The sequence below is a fragment of the Acipenser ruthenus genome, chromosome 34 (genome assembly GCF_902713425.1).
Source record: "Acipenser ruthenus chromosome 34, fAciRut3.2 maternal haplotype, whole genome shotgun sequence".
NCBI classification, from domain to species: domain Eukaryota; kingdom Metazoa; phylum Chordata; class Actinopteri; order Acipenseriformes; family Acipenseridae; genus Acipenser; species Acipenser ruthenus.
In genome coordinates, this window is record NC_081222.1 from 3,455,576 (window position 1) to 3,473,678 (window position 18,103).

Below are 18,103 nucleotides of genomic sequence, written 5' to 3' on the forward strand. Positions count from 1 at the left end.
CGATTCCAAAGAGTCCTGAATAATAATTGTAGTAGATAGCAGGTACGAATGTGTCCTGAACAAATGCGATGCCAGCTTCCCCGACTTAACTGCACGACACGATGTCAACTGTTTCCGATAACACGCATACAGACTGCTGCACCGAATGCAACACCTGACATTTTAAATACATAAAACCCATTGGACTGTACAGAAGTCAGCTTCTCTTCTTTGTTTTGGGGTCCTTCCAGTGCGTGAGGTTCAAAGGGGACAGAGCTGCTTGACCTCTTACCCAAACAAATAGTGTTTTTTTTGTTGGCAAGCTTTAGAGTGCTCTCTCATTACACCCTGTGTTTTTCAGCACAACGATGACAACAGGGCATTCTGTACAGTGAACAACATGGAAGATAACGTGCCAAAGTTTAAGCTCTTACTTTTTCTGCATTTTAGTTGGTTTTGGGTATCATCCCTTATAAAAGATTACCAAAGTATTTTTGCACAGTGATTTTGCTGTTTTGCTCCAGTGCTTTTCCCATGGTTATAATATGCAACCACAGCTTACCCTGGTTGCCAATGTTTATTAATTTGCTTCACCATACCTCTCTGGATTTTACAATGCTTACCTGTGCTTTACCATGTTTTCACTGTGCTTTATTACACTTTGCTATGTTTTTACTTACAGGAAACCTTAATAAGGGGTGCTGGTGGTAAAGCGAGTTGCGTACATTTGCTGAGCTTGTTGAATTGACAGATATCAGACAACGCCTACATGGAGAAACACAGCAGATCGATTGCTTGCACACAACACCCACCCCTGGAACCCCTGGAACCCCTGGAACCCCCGGAACCCCTGGAACCCCTGTCTACATCACATGGTGTATGTATAATCTTCACCATCATCGTCATTATCATTAATCACAAATGGAGGCCTCTCCAGGATTCGGTCCACTTGAGCTGGGATGATCCCTTTGTTTTATATTTCTGGCCCCCCAATACCAACAGGACACTGTGGCCGTGGAGATCCAGTCCATTGAAGAAAAACCACCAGAAGTTCACAAATAGTACAGCAGAGTAGCTACAGAAATCCATCCTTACTCTCAAAAACCCTCAATCATAGATTATGAGGTAAAACAAGTCCAAATGTTTTGGCTAGAGCCCTCATGGTTAGAGTTCTGAGTTACGAAGATTCCATTTAGAACGACACAAGATTACGGGGGACGTGATTGAAGCTCCAAGCCAATTCCAGATCAGAGTGCAGGAGGCGCTTCTTCACACAGACAGTGGTGAGAGTATGGAGTGTGTAACCTAGCCATGCTGCTGATGCTGCAATCACTGGGATCCGGTAAGAGAACCGATGGCCTGAATGGCCTCCTCTTTATTTTATTTTTTTATTTATTTATTTCTTAGCAGACGCCCTTATCCAGGGCGACTTACAATTGTTACAAGATATCACATTATTTTTACATACAATTCCCCATTTATACAGTTGAGTTTTTACTGGAGCAATCTAGGTAAAGTACCTTGCTCAAGGGTACAGCAGCAGTGTCCCCCATTGGGGATTGAACCCACGACCCTCCGGTCAAGAGTCCAGAGCCCTAACCACTACTCCACAGTGCTGCCTTGTTTGCGATCTTTTTTTTTTCTAACTACAGCTGCAGTGTTGCACTGCGCACTCCGATGCTCCTTTGTTATTTACTCAGCTGAATCAGTAAACAAAGTCCTTGACTGCGAGTGACCAACAGAGGAGTGGAACAAAACAAGTTAGGAAATTCCCACAGAACACAACATGTGTCTGATCCTACCAGACGAGACCACCGCAGAGCCTTCACATGAGACTCCGCTTATCTGGGAGAAGTCTGCATCCACTGTGCTATAAAAGGCAGGACTGGCAGAAGGACAGACAGAGGCTCTGCACGTCTCACTCAGCTGTGGTGCAAGATGGCAAAAGTTCTTCTCATATCTGTTCTGCTCGTTTTCATGACTTGGTGCGGCCCGCATGGCAATGAAGGTAAGATACTGCACAAACCAAACTTAGGTGCTGTAGAATATAGGTGCTCTAAAATACACAAACCAGCACTCACGCGCACACACACACACACACACACACACACACACACACACACACACACACACACACACACACGTATTTTATTTATATAGACCATAGTAAAATGACAGCACTGTAGAAAAGCATAGGCAAGCATACTAGTTTGCAAATATATATACTGGCCTACAGTTATTGAGGAGTTTAGGGTCCAAATTCTGTTTCTTAAGCATAGGCTTTAACACAGCTACCTTAAGTGCTAAGGGAACGATACCGGAGAAAAGTGAACCATTTATAATTTTTTTAAATGTGGGTATTAATAGCACCAGAAACTTGTTTTAAACGTTTTGTAGAAATAGGATCAAGCGAGCATGTGGTAGATCTCATATGCTGCCAGTTCTTGTAAATGAATCAAAGAAAAAGCCTCCATAGTATCCTGAACAGTTCTTATTGATCATATTGCGCTAGAATCCTCCTTAATAGAAGGTGCTGTGTAATCTGATTTCTGGTGTCCAGTATTTTTTTTTTTAAAGTTTAAAAAGTCATTGCAGCTAAGAGAGGAGCCAATGTCAAGGGAGGGACTATTGGGGGGGGGGGGGGGGGGGGGGGTAATTAATTTGTCTAGGGTAGCAAAAAGAAATCTAGGATTATTTTAATTTGTTTCAATTAAATTAGAATAATATGATGATCAAGCCAACTCCAGAGCCTTCCTATATTTAACCAGCTGGCCCTTCCATGCGATGTAATGAACGTCCAGTTTAGATTCCTGCCATCTCCATTCTAGTTTACGACCCTCATATTTCATCTTACGAGTTGTATCATTAAACCACGGTGAGCTTTTTTTAAAAGACGCTCTCTGAGTTTTTATTGGCGCTACAGTATCTAAGACACCAGTCAAGGTGGTGTGGTAGGTATTAACCAGCTCATCTACTGATAAGGACTCAGAGAGTGGTCATTCGGTCCAACCCAAGTTTCAGTTAAAAAGAGAATATCAATGTTGTAATCCTGAATAAAATCACTAATTAATAGACAGAGACCCGACATTAAATAAACCTAGACGTAGATCGGTCCAGTCAAGACCATGTGATTGAGCAGGGAGAATAGTAATTTGATTGCTGTAGCACACACCTCTGTGATTACTCAGCGGGTGGTGGGGATAGTAGGATACTTTAACCTCAATTGTAAATACCTCTTTAGATCCCCCCCCCCCCCCCCCCCACTCCAGCACCTAGTTTATTTTCTATAGTACACAGATTATTATTTATCCTGTATTTAAAAACCTATTAGAGCGCTGCGTATGCTGGCATGAAGCCACATTGATTGTCTCTACCTCTAAACTATGACTTGCTCCCTTTCTATCCCCTGGATAGGTGGTTTTCAATGTTGGCTGCTAGTATGCCTGCCATGACAGTTCAAATGCAACCCATCTTTCCTGTAACAGTTTGGCCGATTTGTCATTAAGCCAATATTTTCCTGAGCACACCATACTGAAAGCTACTTATTTATTGCCAAAATCCTACCTACAACTTTGTATTTACCTGAGAAAATTACCCTGCAGTTTTTCCTTCAGTTTACAATACAACTGTTTGAATTCATTCTTTAAAACTTCAGTCTGTTTGTCACGTAAATCATGAATCCCTACGTGTACCAACACAACTGAAGTTCTTTTAGAGCCTCCCAAGAGTAAATCAACTCTTTACTCAATATCGAGAACTTTTGCTCCTGGAAAACAGACAAGGGACTTGTTTATCTGGTCTTTCCTACAAAAAGTGCAATACAGAATCCTCCACAACTGTAACTCGCTTCTCAGTATTACCAGGCTGATCCAAAGCATTTTCACAACACTGCTGACTAAATCATTTCCGGTATTGCTCAAAGCTATAAATCTGGTACATAATGTCATTTGTTCTGATGATCTATTTTCTGTCGGCTTTACTCTCCTTCCAGCTCTCTTACTTCTAACAGGAACCCAGTTCTCTTATAACTGCTGTTTCTTCACTCTTCTTGGTGGTGGCACTCTTGAAGCATCCAGTTCTGAATCCAAGACCAACCATAAATTGTTCAAACACTACGTCAAAGGTTTTATCAATGAATTTCTCATGTAGACTTATGTCTCTTAGTGTAACAACCTGATGTTCATGTTCTACAATTCAGGTTTCCAGGACAACAATGAATTGCCATTGTTCACATTATTATTATTTATTATTATTTTTTATTTCTTAGACGCCCTTATCCAGGGCGACTTACAATTGTTACAAGACATCACATTATACATTATTTCACATTATACAGATATCACATTATTTTACATACAATTCCCCATTTATACAGTTGGGTTTTTACTGGAGCAATCTAGGTAAAGTACCTTGCTCAAGGGTACAACAGCAGTGTCCCCCACTGGGGATTGAACCCACAACCCTCCAGTCACGAGTCCAGAGCCCTAACCACTACTCCACACTGCTGCCCCAGCTGTCACAGCTGTAGTTATCATGATAGTCCTCAGAGTTTACAACAGTGAACATTCCACAGCTAACACGCCTCATTGCACATTTAGAAGGATCCATACTAATCACAGACATAAAAACAAATGAAATAAGTGAATGACAGTCAACACCAACTGTTTCTCCGTACTGTAAGTGCAAAAGAATGGATGGGCCTCCTAGTGCAATGCATCTTCCTGCTGCTGGATTGAAGCTGGGCCTCTGTTGCAAATGCAGGCTGAGCTTCATGGTGCAGGTGGTTGCCTTGGGATGGCCGATAGGTGTTGCACACATGAGGGGGGGGATGTGTGGCAGAGCGGAGGTTTTACACGTGTGTGTGTGTGTGTGTTATTGTGGTTGGCTCAGGTGTAGAGGAAAGGCTAGGGGCCGAGATGAACACCTTTGCACAGTCACCCACTGTACACTGGTTTGGGGGAAATGTTTAATTGTCTAATTGCCAAAGTGTGTTATAACGGTTAAAAAAAGTGTGGAATGTGGCCAGCGGGTAATTGATTAATTGGCAATTAACCCCTGGCCACATAGTATACAAGAACAAAAGAACAAGGCTTGGCTCCATCCTACCTGAGTGACTTACTGGCGCCATATGTTCCAGGGCGGCTGCTCCAATCCCAGGATGCTGGTTATCTAACCATTCCAAACATTTTAACAAGAAAAACACGTGGTAGCGCATTCGGCCATGTGATGTTCTGCATATGTTAAAGCGCTGTGGCAACTTATTGTGAAAGGCGCTATAAAAAAAAAAGTTTGTCTGGTGAGTGTGTAGGAGCGTGCAGCAGAGTAGAGAGAAAGAAAGAAAGAAAGAAAGAACGAAAGAAAGAAAGAAAGGAATGCAGAGAGCATCAGGTTGTGCTCTCTGTAACTGTACACCAAGACATCCGCAGCTTGGGTGTATTTTGGAGTGTTTTGTTTAAAGGATTTATTTTGTTCCTGTGTTTTGTTTATTTGTTAAATAATAAAAGTGCGCGAGAGCGCTAAACTGCAGTTTCAGTGTCTGAGTCTACTAATTCAAGGGCGCAGACCAGCCTTGACCGGGGGGCGATACCACACAGCTGTATTGGTCCAGAGATGAATATAAGAAATCATGTTAAAGCAAAGTTGATATGGCTCATTTATTTCATGTGGTAAATCTGTTCTGTGGTAAAAATCTATATTTGAGTAAGGTAAAAGTATAAGAAACTAAATCAATTAGATGAACGTTTCAGCTCGTGCCTTCTTTAGCAGACACTTGTCTGAGTTTCTTATCGTTTAACCTGGATCAAGTCGATTGTGATTATGGAAGTTATTGACTGCAAAATGAAGCACAGTGAAGTCTGAAGCTACTTTACAAATTTTAATCTGAAACACACCTTCCCCCTTTTCCCAGGTGCGTTCTCCTTCCACATGGATGACGTAATCCGAATCGTGGAGGACCTGGAGCGTTTGAACCCGGAGCTGGAGATCCTCGATGCTGTGGAGCTCCTACGCTCAGCGGGACGCTACGACAGCGCGTACCTTCGACTCCTGCTGGGAGACGGGACGAGGGGTGACCGCAAGCCTGTGCCTTCAGAGCTGAGCCAGGATCAAACACACTTCATCAGCAGCCTTCTTAACCATGAGGTCTCGGGGGCCAGGGAGGGAGGGGTGGTCTTGACTCCAGATGGCACTTCGGTGGCTGTCGCCCCTCTTCTCATTGGCATAGAGGCCGGGCTGAAACGGAAGAGGATTGCCCTTGAAAAAGTAGATGTCCTGTACGCAGCGTCCCTGGCGAAAAATTTAGCCTTGTCCTTCGTCGGTCACCACAGGAGGCAGAACAGCGAGCGTCTGGGGCCGGACGGCTGCTGGGATAACGTGAAGACGCCCCAGGTTTTTACCCTGATGGGGGACCCTTCTCCAACCACCGACGCGCTTATTAACGGAGCGCTGGATGGCGTGATTTTGGGGGACCAGCTTTCGAAAGGGGGCAAGCCCCCCGTACTGAGCGCCCTGCTGAAGAGGTATTATCAGTACGGGGCTGAGGCAGCAGCAGGAAGCTCTCCCGGACTGCAGAGTCGTTTTAGACGAAGGAATTTCGCAGCGCTGGTCAGTATGCCGGTCCTGCAGGAGCAGACAGTGAAGTCCTTTATTCTGTACCGGGAGCTCAGCAGCCTGCTGCCCCTGAGAGACATCGAGGGGATCGTAAGAGAAGGGCTGCAGGATTTCCAGCAGAGGTACCTTGGTAAGTGAAGACGGCTCCTTATCATGGTTTTCCACACATTCACTTAGCCTCAGTTATAACCCCTTCTCTAATGATTTCTTAATTACATTTTATTTTAATTTTGTGAACTCCATGGAGTTCGAGTTCGAGAAGTTGCCCTACCAAAACTTTGAAAAAAGAGATTATAAAATAGATATTAACATGCCACAATCATGCACGCAGTGACTGAAGGGAATAATATTGATACACCAGGTTTTCACAATGCCCTGCCTTGCTTCCAAGTGCTTCCCTAAACTTTATTATTCTGCCTAACATTCACCATCATTCACTTATCTATCACCACACGCAGCGCTCCAGACCTGCCGTCTTTACACCTTAACAACTACATCTCCCAAAATGCAATGTCTTTAGTTACAAGGAAACCGTACACAAGAAAAACCAAACCAACACACATTATCCAATAGCCCTGTTGTCTTTGCAGCCAATCACAGTAAGAATAAGAAAAATTCAAAGCTACACAGGTTGAAGCGTAAACACCCCAGTCCAGCTACAAATCCAACTGGAACAATCGTCAGAGGCAACTGCTAAAAAAAGGTGCCTGTCATATTAAACTAACTGTTTCATAACTAATTAATGCATTTCCTTATTTTATTTATCTGTATGGCTTTATATTGAAGTTTTAACATGTTCACCGAGTTTAAGAATTCAATGTTAAAACATAAGTAACGTAACTCAATTTGCAGAGTCATAAGAACATAAGAAAGTTTACAAATGAGAGGAGGCCATTCGGACCATCTTGCTCGTTTGGTTGTTAGTAGCTTATTGATCCCAGAATCTCATCAAGCAGCTTCTTGAAGGATCCCAGAGTGTCAGCTTCAACAACATTACTGGGGAGTTGGTTCCAGACCCTCACGATTCTCTGTGTAAAAAAGTGCCCCCTATTTTCTGTTCTGAATGCCCTTTATTTAATCTCCATTTGTGACCCCTGGTCCTTGTTTCTTTTTTCTGGTCGAAAAAGTCCCCTGGGTCGACATTGTCTGTACCTTTTAGGATTTTGAATGCTTGAATCAGATCGCCGTGTAGTCTTCTTTGTTCAAGACTGAATAAATGCAATTCTTTTAGCCTGTCTGCATACGACATACCTTTTAAACCCGGGATAATTCTGGTTGCTCTTCTTTGCACTCTTTCTAGAGCAGCAATATCCTTTTAGAGCCTCGTAGAACACACGCGTGGTTGTACAGTCGTTCAAAGTAACATTGCAGTTAATATGGAAGGCTCTTTGTTAATGTCTACCCCATTACCATTAAAGATTGTAAAGTATTTATCGAGATTACTCATGACTTCAAGGTAATGTTGCATTTTACCCCCTGAAAATACATTTTACTCCCTCAGTGTTAAAATTAGAGGGTAAGCTACTCCCAGACCCAAAACCTTTACCATACCTTGTTATTCTTTACAATGATCCCCTATGCTTTACCCTGCTTTCACTGTGATCTTTACTACACTTTGCTATGCTTTTACTATGATAAACTTTTATAAGGGTTACTATTACTATCCAATAGCTTAGTTCTGCATACAAGACCTCGTGCCTATCTTGTGTAAAAGTGCAATCCCATTACATAAGCGCTTGCTCCTACTTGCGTGACCATGCTGTAGAAATCTTTGCAAACTCATAGCAAAGCACGAATTCATGCAACACACACACAACCAGGGAAGAATCGAATATCAGGAAAACGCAGATGATACACAGAGAGATATCTCTTGAACCTTGCAGACTGCCCCCCGGTGATCCCGCGATGTATGTGGGGGGCTCAGCCGTACCGGGGTACCCCCACAAACCTGACGCTGCCCCTGAGCTTCCTGTACATCCACCACACCTACCAGCCAGCCCAGCCCTGCACAACCTTCAGCCAGTGCGCTGCCGACATGAGGAGCATGCAGCGCTTCCACCAGGAGGACCGCGGCTGGGACGACATCGGATACAGGTCAGCAACCACCAGGGGGAGCCGTAGGGAGAGCGTTTGTGTTGGTTCAGGTCTTCACTTTCATTTGTAAGACACAGAGAATATGGTACAGGGTGTTGTACGATTGTGGAGCGGTAGCGCCACAGCCCAGATGGCATTTGCAGGGAGAGAGAGACTCAGACACAGAAAGCTGCAGGTTTAATGCACTCTTTATTACAAAAAATAACACGGACAAAACACTAAACAAACCACACTTAACAAAGTAAACAGCACAAGGGCCAAAACAAAAGGGTCTACAAAAACACACACACAGGACGAAACAACATAGCACGGTAACGCCAAACATGGACCTCCACCTCTATCACCAGCATTAATTCTCTATTACCACCCGTGACCACCTATTTTATATACCTGTTATTCAATTTTCGGCTCTAGCCACATTCCCACGTGTTTTGACAGGGAGAAATTTAACCCCCTCCTTGCCAACCCAATATTCCACACACACGTTCAACTCAGCAGGGCTTAACGATACAAACTAATATCCACTCCATAGAGGTCAGAGCAGCTACCTATACATACTAGTCAGCTAGTTTTAAACGGTTACAGGATAGGTGCGCAATGCCTACCTGAACCGGGAGTCATTCTCACAGGTCAGGATAGGTGCGCAATACCTACCTGAACCGGGAGGCATTCTCACAGGTCAGGATAGGTGCGCAATACCTACCTGAACCGGGAGGCATTCTCACAGGTCAGGATAGGTGCGCAATACCTACCTGAACCGGGAGCCATTCTCACAGGTCAGGATAGGTGCGCGATGCCGACCTGAGCCGGGAGGGGTTCTCACAGGTCAGGATAGGTGCGCGATGCCGACCTGAGCCGGAGGTGTTCTCACAGGTCAGGATAGGTGCGCAATACCTACCTGAACCGGGAGCCATTCTCACAGGTCAGGATAGGTGCGCGATGCCGACCTGAGCCGGGAGGGGTTCTCACAGGTCAGGATAGGTGCGTGATGCCGACCTGAACTGGGAGTCATTCTCACAGGTCAGGATAGGTGCGCAATACCTACCTGAACCGGGAGGCATTCTCACAGGTCAGGATAGGTGCGCGATGCCGACCTGAGCCGGGAGGGGTTCTCACAGGTCAGGATAGGTGCGAGATGCCGACCTGAACCGGGAGTCATTCTCACAGGTCAGGATAGGTGCGCAATACCTACCTGAACCGGGAGTCATTCTCACAGGTCAGGACAGGTGCGCAATACCTACCTGAACCGGGAGTCATTCCCACAGGTCAGGATAGGTGCGCAATACCTACCTGAACCTGGAGTCATTCTCACAGGTCAGGATTTGGAGGATGTCGTCTCAGTCCAGAATAAGTCCTATTAACCCTTCTTCACTACTTGCAAATATAAGCTTTAGTTGTTGCTCGGTAAATGTGACAGTTTTCTACCTGCAGCTTTGTTGCGGGTTCTGACGGCAACCTGTATGAGGGTCGCGGGTGGGAGTGGCAAGGTGCCCACACCAGAGGGCACAACTCCAAAGGCTACGGCGTGAGCTTCATCGGCGACTTCACCTCTGTCCTCCCGGACGCCTCAGCGCTCGCCCTCGTCAGGGACAGCTTCACCAAGTGCGCGGTGGAGGGGGCGCGCCTTGTCCCCGACTTCACCGTGCATGGGCACCGGCAGATCGTGAACACCTCCAGCCCCGGGGACGCGCTCTACTCCGAGATAACGACGTGGAAGCACTTCAAGGTACGAGCTTCCAGAATACCTGAAACTACACATTTAGTGTGTCCAATTATTATTTTCCCTCCCAATGCTCTCCCAATTTGGAATGCCCAATCACCTTTCCCCTCACTGCAGAAATTCCCCACATGGCTCAGGAGACCCGAAGGTTCAGTGGGCATCCTCCGATCCCACGACCGAGCCAGCTTCCTTTTCAACTCAGGAACTCGAGAATGGATGTCAGCGAGCTACTGACGTCTGGAGGACAAAGGCCAGCCCTGAGAGTGTCCTCCTTTCAGCTCACTGGGCGCCTGACCAGCAGGGTTCGCTGTAGCGCGATGAGGAGAAACAGTCCCCGACGGTTTTGCATCCCTGACCCACGGGAGCGCCAGAGCCAATGCGATTCTCCCTTCGGAGTCTCCAGTGAAGACCAGCCTACTTCACCCACTTAAATTACTTTCAGTGCCTTTTGTAATTTAGTTGCAAACATGGTGAACAAACATACCATAGTTCCCTGTCTTTTCATATTTGGAGTTTACTGACATAGGCTTAAAAAAGAGATTATTTGTGATATTTTAAAGAATTGCATTATTAGGGATGTGGAACCAGTACTGCTGTCCACAATGCTATTGTAAATATTGCATTGCACTGTGTTGAACAAAGTACTGCACTTCTGCAATAAATTGCAACATGTGAACAACTCTGTCATCTGCGTGTGTCTTAAATTCCTGTTTAACTCTTTTTTTGTATTTTATTTTACAGGAAGTCCAAGCACCAGGAAGAAAGCCCTTTGAATTAGAAAAACAGAATAAAAGTTCAGTCAAATAATATATATTTTTCAATGCAGATTTATGCAAGCAGCTGTGTGTTACATTTATTAAATGCACTTGTTTCATTTGAATGATAACGGTAGTGAAACACAAATACCAACAGAATATACAGTGTAAAATAAAGGCTATATTAACTTGTAAAAGGTACTCAATTGTAAAAGGTTCTAACACATTAAGTACTAAATTAATTTTTCTTTGACAAAATAAGAACACAAGCTGTATTTATGTAATTTGATGCATATAAAGTAAGAAGCAACTTTACAAACTACATGTAAAACACACCTTCCCCCTTTTCCCAGGTGTGTTCTCCTTCCACATGGATGACGTAATCCGAATCGTGGAGGACCTGGAGCGTTTGAGCCCAGAGCTGGAGATCCTCGATGCTGTGGAGCTCCTACGCTCAGCAGGACACTATGACAGCACGTACCTTCGACTCCTGCTGGGAGACGGGACGAGGAGCGACCGCAGGCCTGCGCCTTCAGAGCTGAGCCAGGATCAAACACACTTCATCAGTAGCCTCCTTCACCACAAGGTCTCGGGGGCCAGGGAGGGAGGGGTGGTCTTGACTCCAGATGGCACTTCGGTGGCAGTCAGCCCTCTTCTCGTTGGCATAGAGGCCGGGCTGAAACGGAAGAGGCTTGCCCTTGAAAGCGTAGACGTCCTGTATGCAGCGTCCCTGGCGAAAAATTTAGCCTTGTCCTTCATCGGTCACCACAGGAGGCAGAACAGCGAGCGTCTGGGGCCGGACGGCTGCTGGGATGACGTGAAGACGCCCTGGGTTTTTACCCTGATGGGGGACCCTTCTCCAGCCACCGATGCGCTTATTAACGGAGCACTGGATGGCGTGATTTTGGGGGACCAGCTTTCGAAAAACGGCAAGCCCACCATACTGAGTGCCCTGCTGAAGAGGTATTATCAGTACGGGGCTGAGGCAGCAGCAGGAAGCTCTCCTGGACTGCAGAGTCGTTTTAGACGAAGGAATTTCGCAGCGCTGGTCAGTATGCCGGTCCTGCAGGAACAGACAGTGAAGTCCCTTATTCTGTACCAGGAGCTCAGCAGCCTGCCGCCCCTGAAAGACATCGAGGGGATCATGAGAGAAGGGCTGCAGGATTTCCAGCAGAGGTACCTTGGTAAGTGAAGATGGCTCCTTATCATGGTTTTCCAAACATTCACTTAAGGCCGCGACAAGCGAAAATGTTGAATAGGATTGAATCCTATTTTTGTACGATTTCTTCATGCAAAAACTAGGGAATTGAGAAATTCCAGAACAGTTTCAAAATGACAGAGGAAAAAAGAATATTTACCGTTGAAAAAACTTTATTACAAAGATCATCACAATTATAGAAATACAGAGATGAATCACAGTATGTGGGAGGAACTGGATAAGCCTGGTGTGTGTGATTTATTGCCATATATGAGGAAATACTATCAGAGAAGACACTCATAATTTCCACATCATGTTAACAAATACGTAGCAGTCTTGATCAGTTTTGTCAACAGCAATTTTGAATAGTTTTATAATTCTGGCAGTTTTCAAATCTGTCGCATCGTGTCTGTGTCGCTTCAGGCGTGTCTGGTCATGTTGTTGCGAAAGTAAAGGTCTCCACACACTCGACGCAATACGATTTGTCCTGCGATAAAATGGGTCCTTTCGCTGCAACACTACCTTCAGACCAGTGGTGACAGGCACTCGCGATGTGATAGGCGACTCTCCTGATTGTATCATCAGCTGGGATGACAGTATGACAGTCCTGTTATACAGCTCATAAAAATGTAAAATACATAATAGCTTTTCAGAATACTTATTTCAGTAAAGGTAAACGAATCATACACACCAGCTATATCCAGTTCACTGGAAATGGACGGCCAGATGTTCTCCCTCATCATTTTTGTGTGCAAGAGAAGCTGTTCCTCATTGGTCAATCCCCTATCTGCCGCGCGACAAAATTGCAAAAATAGACACCAATCCCATTTTCTTCTCATCGCTTCAGTGTCTCTACAGTGTCGCCCGTTGCATCGCAGGCAGTGTGAGCGGCTCGTATCAAAAATATATGTTTTGGTTTTTTTTTGTCGTGATGCAGTGTGTCGTACAACACATTCGCTTGTCGCATCGTGTCGGGTTTGTAGACGCCGTAACTTGTCGTCCGATGAAAAATCGCATCATCTTGTGTGTATCGGCCTTTAGCCTCTGCTAGAACCCCTTCACAAATTATTTTTTACTTACATATTTTAGAAATTTTGTGAACTCTATGGAGTTCGAGAAGTTGCCCTGCCAAAACTTTGAAAAAAGAGGCATGCATTATAAAATACATAGAGATATTAACATGTCACAATGCCCTCCCTTGCTTCCCTAAACTTTATTATTCTGCCTAACATTCACCATCATTGATTTATGTATCACCATACGTTTACTACAGTATTTTCACACTGTATTTTTGCAGTTTTCCCATGCGTTCTCACAGGTCAGGCAACCCAGGGTAAACCATAGTTTACCCTGGGTTGCCATGTTACCATACCTCGCTATTCTTTACAATGCTTGCCTATGCGTTACCATGCTCTCACTGTGCTTTATTACACTTTGCTATGCTTTTACTATAATAAACTTTTATAAGGGTTACTATTACTATCCAGTAGCTTAGTTCTTCATACAAGACCGCGCGCCTATCTTGTGTAAAAGTGCAATCCCATTACATAAGCGCTTGCTCCTACTTGCGCGACCATGCTGTAGAAATCTTTGCAAACTCATAGCAAAGCACGAATTCATGCAACACACACAACCAGGGAAGAATCGAATATCAGGAAAATGCAGATAATACACAGATAGATATCTCTTGAACCTTGCAGACTGCCCCCCGGTGATCCCACGATGTATGTGGGGGGCTCAGCCGTACCGGGGTACCCCCACAAACCTGACGCTGCCCCTGAGCTTCCTGTACATCCACCACACTCACCAGCCAGCCCAGCCCTGCACAAGCTTCAGCCAGTGCGCTGCCGACATGAGGAGCATGCAGCGCTTCCACCAGGAGGACCGCGGCTGGCACGACATCGGATACAGGTCAGCAACCACCAGGGGAGCCGTAGGGAGAGCGTTTGTGTTGGTTCAGGTCTTCACTTTCATTTGTAATACATAGAGGATATGGTACAGGGTGGCTAAGACACAAGCTGATATCCATACTGTTTATTACTCATTATTAAGGCTGCCACGTTTACATTTTTACTACCTGCACTAAACTAACGGCACTGTTAGGGGAGCCTTTTCAAGAAAATAAAAACTGGTATATTAATAAAAAAAAACAATAGCTTTCAACTGGGTATTATTACACATTATTGCACATATACTATAGTAGTAAGCAGTACATAATACACTTTTCTTTTAAGATAGAAAAAAATTAGATACAGAAGTATTTTGTGTGCTTCTGTGTTGGAATACAGAGCATTCGAAAAGCACGTGGCTAATTAACATAAAGCAGGATTTCATTATAATAACTTGCCAGTGAACTTTTTGGATGGGGCCCCACAGATAAAACAAATTCCAGTCTGGCAAATAGAAGTGTCTTTAAAGAAAGCTAAGAGAAATGTGAAAAACAAACTCTGCAAGATGCACTACCTACACTGCTAATGGTAGTCCCCCTGACACCAATAAGGTTCTTGTGTAAAAAGGTTTTACATCAGTAGATGAGTTTTTAAATATTTAGGATGCATGCTATTGTATATGGTACAGCTACTTATAAATACTGGTGTGCAACAATCTCACATGCAATAATAGCAACAGAGATAAGCCTAACAAGTATTCCTGTTGCTATCGTCAAAGGAAACACATATGTAAAAGAAATCGGAGTATAATGCAGTTTGCAAAAAAAACAAAAACAAAAAAACATGAATTTTAGGGCATTGTGGTGGTATTATTTATTTATAGTTCCCAAGTTTTATATTAATTCATAGTTATTTTATGTGAATTATTAAATATCAATGACAAATCTTGAACAATGGTAAATGTTAACAATCAAATTTTATTTTATTAAAAGTTAATATCCATTGGTTATTGATAAAACACAAACAACACAGTTATTGCAAAATATACTCCCAGCCGCAATATACTAGTCAGGTAGTTTTCAACGGTTACAGGATAGGTGCGCAATACCTACCTGAACCGGGACCCATTCTCACAGGTCAGGATAGGTGCGCAATGCCGACCTGAGCCGGGAGCCATTCTCACAGGTCAGGATAGGTGCGCGATGCCGACCTGAGCCGGAGGTGTTCTCACAGGTCAGGATAGGTGCGCGATACCTACCTGAACCGGGAGCCATTCTCACAGGTCAGGATTTGGAGGATGTCGTCTCAGTCCAGAAAGAGCCCAAAGAATTGTATATTGGACCGGTTTATATATGCATCTTAACTCCGGCGATGCCCTTATGTGGCTAATTGGCTAGTGTATCGTCCACGCTCCTGCTTCTCAGCAGCTGATCACCCTATATTAAGACATCATAAGACTGACCCAGTTTCTCATCTTTCTTATACGTTATTATTAACACTCTTGTGATTTACATTACCACATTCTTACCACCTGAAATTCCATGAATTTCTGACTGTATTCAACAGTAGTATTTCCTGTGTTAGCAGGGCGCCTTTTCTTGGTTCAACTAAAGTACACAAGGTTAGACCTCTCTCTTCTCCTCACATGACAAACACACAACTTGATTTTTAATATGATCCCTTCTTTAGTTCATTTCTAACTCTACAGCAGTATTCTAAAGGTGCTGCGTTTAAATATTGCAAATATTAGTTTTAGTTTTTGCATGGTAAATGTGATCGTTTTTTACCTGCAGCTTTGTTGCGGGTTCTGACGGCTACCTGTATGAGGGTCGCGGGTGGGAGTGGCGCGGCGCCCACACCAAAATGCACAACTCCAAAGGCTACGGCGTGAGCTTCATTGGCGACTTCACCTCTGTCCTCCCGGACGCCTCAGTGCTCGCCCTCGTCAGGGACAGCTTCACCAAGTGCGCAGTGCAGGGGGCGCGCCTCGTCCCTGACTTCACCGTGCACGGGCACCGACAGGTCGTGAAGGGCACCTCCTGCCCCGGGGACGCGCTCTACTCCGAGATAACGACGTGGAAGCATTAAGGTACGAGCATTTACAATACTTTATCTGCAAAATTATTTTTATTTATTTTTTCTAAATTTTTTGTGTTCAATTATTTCCCCCCCCCCCACCCCCCCGATTTTCTCCCAATTTGGAATGCCCAATCATTTTCCCATCACCGCAGCAATTCCCCACATGGCTCAGGAGACCCGAAGGTTCAGTGGGCGTCCTCTGATCCCAAGATCGAGCCAGTTTCGTTTTTTTACCCAGGAACTCGACAGCGGATGCCAGCGAACTACCGAGCTCCGGAGGACAAAGGCCCGTGCACGGTGAAGTCGGGGACGAGGCTTGCCCGCTGCACCGCACACTTGGTGAAGCCATCCTCCTTTGAGCTCAATGGGAGCCTGACCAGCAGGGTTCACTGTAGCGCGGCGAGGAGAGCCAGAGCCAAGTTTACTAACATAGGGGATCATTTGTGATATTGCATTATTAGGGATGTGGTATTAATTTGACAGAACCAGTACTGCTGTGTCAATGCATTCCACTACGTTATCCAAAATACTGCACTTCAGCAATAAAATGCAACATGTGGATACTCTGTCGTCTGCGTGTGTCTTAAATTCCAGTTAAATGTTTTATTTTATTTTATTTTACAGGAAGTCCAAGCACCAGGAAGAAGGCCCTTTGAATCGGTTCCATGCAAGCAGCTGTGTTTTGTTTATTAAATGCACTCGTTTCATTTGAATGATAACGACAGTGGAACGCAAATACCAACAGAATATACAGTGTCAAATATAAATAAAGGTTTATTAACCTGTAAAAGGTACTAGATTGTAAAATGTTTTAACCCATTAAGTACCAAACAAAACTTTCAAACAAATAAGCTGTATTCATGTAATTTGATATATCTAAATCAGCATGCTACCGTTCTAAAAGTTTTCAGTCTTTTAGAGGTGTAAAATGACAGGTATATTTACAGCATATATTCCCAGCATCCTGTTTTGAGGGCAGTCAAGTCAGACGTGCCCGTATTCAGAGCAGTGAAATTTCACACCGGCTATGAAGCTCAACACATAGAAAATGGAGCTTGATCACCTTGTAAAACATAAAGAAATGTAAAGCTCCAGTTTTTATTTTATATTGGGGCATCTTAGTATATTTCCAGAATTAACAGTTACATTTAACAAAATTAGAATAAGTTATCATAACAATATAGTTAAAGAGAAAATTAAAATAACAGGTAGATGCCAGTTAAAAATGCTTAAAAACATTACAAACTAGCCTGTCCTCAAATGAGGACAACAGCACTTAATGGGTTAAGCAGAACCCTGTTTCACATCTATGCCCATTGGCAGGTCTTGTATAAAGACAATCTGCTCAATGTCACCCCTGTCAATGTCTCTGCTCAGTATCACCCCATTGAAATGTCTGGGGCACAATATAACGGTGAATGGGGTCAATGCTTCTGATAATATCACTGGTTAACATGACTCGCATTTAGCAGTTATAGAAGTGATTTTCACTGGTCTCAATTACAACTGTGATTGTGTAATTCATAACTCATTCTAATTACAATGTAATTGCAATTGAATTTGGCACGTCTGTGTAATTGTAATTATACCACATCACTGATCAATTACAGTTCAATTACACATGTATTTGTCATTTTATCATCATTTTCAACCACTTTTTCTGACCCCATTTGATTGAAAAAAAAATTAAATAAAAGTTAGCTAGTAGGTTTATGTATTTGTACCTGTGATTGCTGCTGGGTTATTTCAAATAAATAAGAGTAAACATGTTAACAAGTCT

General features: G+C 43.9%; 1 protein-coding gene across 2 annotated transcripts; it reads left to right on the top strand.

Annotated features, from left to right (window-relative positions):
- The first annotated feature begins 1,739 nt into the window (after nucleotides 1-1,739).
- Nucleotides 1,740-17,113, top strand: LOC117401985 (N-acetylmuramoyl-L-alanine amidase-like). Of its 2 annotated transcripts, none has more exons than XM_034910500.2 (9): nucleotides 1,740-1,987; nucleotides 5,888-6,718; nucleotides 8,472-8,682; nucleotides 10,114-10,408; nucleotides 11,144-11,195; nucleotides 11,511-12,341; nucleotides 14,056-14,266; nucleotides 16,038-16,333; nucleotides 16,562-16,886. In XM_034910500.2, exons 1-8 carry the CDS (start codon nucleotides 1,918-1,920, stop codon nucleotides 16,330-16,332), a joined length of 2,796 nt encoding a protein of 931 aa, XP_034766391.2. In that variant the 5' UTR covers nucleotides 1,740-1,917; the 3' UTR covers nucleotide 16,333; nucleotides 16,562-16,886. The 2 variants fall into 2 exon arrangements, with proteins under 2 accessions (XP_034766391.2, XP_034766389.2); XM_034910498.2 differs by lacking the exon at nucleotides 16,562-16,886 and adding an exon at nucleotides 16,948-17,113 and having other exon boundaries at nucleotides 1,741-1,987.
- The last annotated feature ends 990 nt before the right edge of the window (nucleotides 17,114-18,103 follow it).

Bases quoted from the DNA above. Each gene is read 5' to 3' on its own strand.
- LOC117401985 (XM_034910500.2), top strand. From the start codon at position 1,918: ATGGCAAAAGTTCTTCTCATATCTGTTCTGCTCGTTTTCATGACTTGG. The intron at 1,988-5,887 runs GTAAGATACTGC...CCCTTTTCCCAG, and splicing joins CGGCCCGCATGGCAATGAAG to GTGCGTTCTCCTTCCACATG. The intron at 12,342-14,055 runs GTAAGTGAAGAT...TGAACCTTGCAG, and splicing joins TTTCCAGCAGAGGTACCTTG to ACTGCCCCCCGGTGATCCCA.